The sequence below is a fragment of the Trypanosoma equiperdum genome, assembly GCF_001457755.1.
Source record: "Trypanosoma equiperdum strain OVI genome assembly, contig: ctg_455, whole genome shotgun sequence".
In the NCBI taxonomy this organism is placed as follows: domain Eukaryota; phylum Euglenozoa; class Kinetoplastea; order Trypanosomatida; family Trypanosomatidae; genus Trypanosoma; species Trypanosoma equiperdum.
The window spans coordinates 25,947-28,513 of record NW_027124371.1 but is presented as its reverse complement, the minus strand read 5'-3'; the positions used below and the strand labels follow the sequence as shown (position 1 = coordinate 28,513).

General features: G+C 41.8%; 1 protein-coding gene across 1 annotated transcript; it reads left to right on the top strand.

Moving 5' to 3' along the window:
• Positions 1–1,483: 1,483 nt before the first annotated feature.
• TEOVI_000194800 (uncharacterized protein) lies at positions 1,484–2,119 on the top strand (the record flags this gene model as incomplete). The annotated part of the gene is made up of 1 exon (XM_067225101.1): positions 1,484–2,119. The coding sequence occupies one exon, from the start codon at positions 1,484–1,486 to the stop codon at positions 2,117–2,119; it is 636 nt and encodes a 211-aa protein (XP_067081202.1).
• Positions 2,120–2,567: the final 448 nt, after the last annotated feature.

Here is a 2,567-nt window from a genome sequence, read left to right as displayed (position 1 = left end):
TTTTTTTTTATTTCCTTTTTTCCCCCGCCTTTTCATCCGCACTTACAGGAATGATGCAGGGGTGGTGGTATTATGGGAGCAAAGGGGGAAGGTAAAAGCAAAAAAGGAACAAAATTACGTGCGTATGTATCCCTGGTTTTGATGGTAATCTTAGCCACGTCAATTATCATGATTAACGCTAACAGGCCATTATGGCTATCGCTATGAGAACCGCCATCGTTGGCGTATATATATATATATATGTACCTCGTCTCGTATGTAAAACCGTTATTTGTTCAATTCTAGTGGAGTAGGATAACAACAAAGGAAAAGGAAAGTGCTTGATAATGGGGGAGCTTTAAAAGAAGAAGAGAGAAGGAAAAGAAAAAAGAAATGGAATGAAGATGAGGAAAGAGTAGATCTAAAGGGGGAGAGGGGAAATATTATCACGTTAGGGTGTTGGCGACCAAGTGTTTAGGAGGATGTGGAATGAAGGTTTGAATATGTTGCAATTTTTTAGCAGCGTATGCATATGCTTCTTTTCATTCACCTCTTTCCTCTTGCTGTAGGAGGGTTTCTCATCCACATCTTATTTATTTTTACTTTGTTTTGTTTAGACATATTTCTTTTATTGATTTTGTCTCGCTTTACAATGCCACCACTTTGATGGCATTTGTAGTAGTCTATTTGTTTGTTTGTTTGTTTGTTTGTTTGTGCGTGTGTGTTTTCTGATGCCCATATGCAATAACATACATATCTGTGGGCGTGACGACGCCTTTCCTTCCACTCCTTTTTATTTCCTTTTCGTTCTCTTATCTTTATTTATTACCGCCTTGGACGTCAAGACTGAAGGCGTTTATATATCAATAAATCAATTTATATTATTGGGTACTGCTGCCGTTTTTTTTCTCTTTAATCATGCCGTTTCCTCCCTTTCCATTATACACCTTTAAATAATTATTCTCTTGCTGTCCTTTGTCTTTTTTTAAATTTTTTTTTTAACTTTAGGTTTATTACACATTAGAGGGAGGTTACACTCCTTTTGGTGTCGCTCTTCAATTGCGAGGGGGGATCGACGGTGAACAATCGTTCAATCATTTGATCATCAAAAAAAAAAAAAGCAAAAGAAAAGTGGGGTAACTCGCCATCCTCAACGTAACTGGTGCATTTATGCACTGGGTCCATAGTTACGGATACTCATAACATTTTTGTGCATTGTTTTTTTTTTTTAAAGAAAAATTTCTGTTACATAGCCGGTAAAGCCACCGTTTCTCCTTTCTTCCCATTCCCATTCACAGCCATCCATCTGCTAGATTGCTGTTGGTTACAGCGGCAGCAGTAGTTGTGGAAGGCGCGACAGTTAGACGAGGGAAGAAGGCAGAAGAAAAAGAAAATATTAATAATTAACAAAAAAAAAAAGGAAGTAAAAATAAGTAAGAAGAAAAAGTCAGAGGGGAAAAGAAGAGGGGAGAGGGTGAAGTTGCAGTTGTGGTAATTATTTTTCATGGCAACTGGAAGTCAAATCCCCACCTTCCATGGCAGAGCGAAGCGCCGGCGTGATGATTCACTCACATCAGAATGTGAAGTGATGCAGCTGAGCGTCTTTCCTAATTCCTGTGGCGTGGTGCCTCCAGGTGATTGTGTTGTGCGGAGTTCTTTGGGAGGAACGGAGGGCGCGTCTCGTCGGTTCAACTTATGGTGCAACGCCGTTCACGCATTGGCCGATGCACATGAGGAGACGAAGAAGCGACTCACTTGCAGGCAGCAGATGTTTAGTGACGTTGCAGACGATAGCATTACGGGTGGTTCCGGTGTTTTGCAGCAGGTGGAGGTTAACGTCACTTGTGGGGACACCGGGAGGAGTTATCTTTTCACATTTACCGTACCGCCACGTAGGACTCATTACAGGGCCATGGAAGACATGGGGGATCATACAAGTCACCAGGCAGATGTTGCGCTTGCGCTCACCAGCCAAGTTATGGCAAAAGTGGGTTTAATCGGTGATCGGACGTGGTGTTTGGTTTTCCGTGGGAAAAATGTTCGTTCAGAAGCTGGGGCCGAGTCACTTATGTCAGCGTTGTGCGATAGGCCATGTGGAATGATCATGTTGGCACTATATCGCACTTCAGGGTTGCAGTAGGTGTTTTCTTACACCTGCACTCTGTGACTTTGTTTGATTGTTGTGCACTTAACTCCTTTTGTTTTGTTCACTAATTTTTCAGGTTACCTTGTTTTGTATTTTTGCCGTCTGTAAATCATGGGGATGTGAAATGTGTGAACTTATTGTTGATGTGGTTAGTTGGTGACGTTAGCGTTGGGCCGCCACGTTCCTCAGGTGTTGCGGCATTTTTTTTTCCTTAATTTTTGATCTGTTATGGTGTCCCGTTGCATGTGGAAGGCAGACAAGCGGGGAGGGGAAAAAGTAAAACCAAAGAAAAAAATTACAAGGAAAGGGGAAACTGCATTAGCTACTACATAGTGAAGGGATGGGAACATTTTTATGTGTTCATTTATAATTTGGCAAGATGATGAAGAAAAGGAATAAGCGGGAGAGTTGACCCGGGGACCTCACTTCGCTGCCTCTTCTC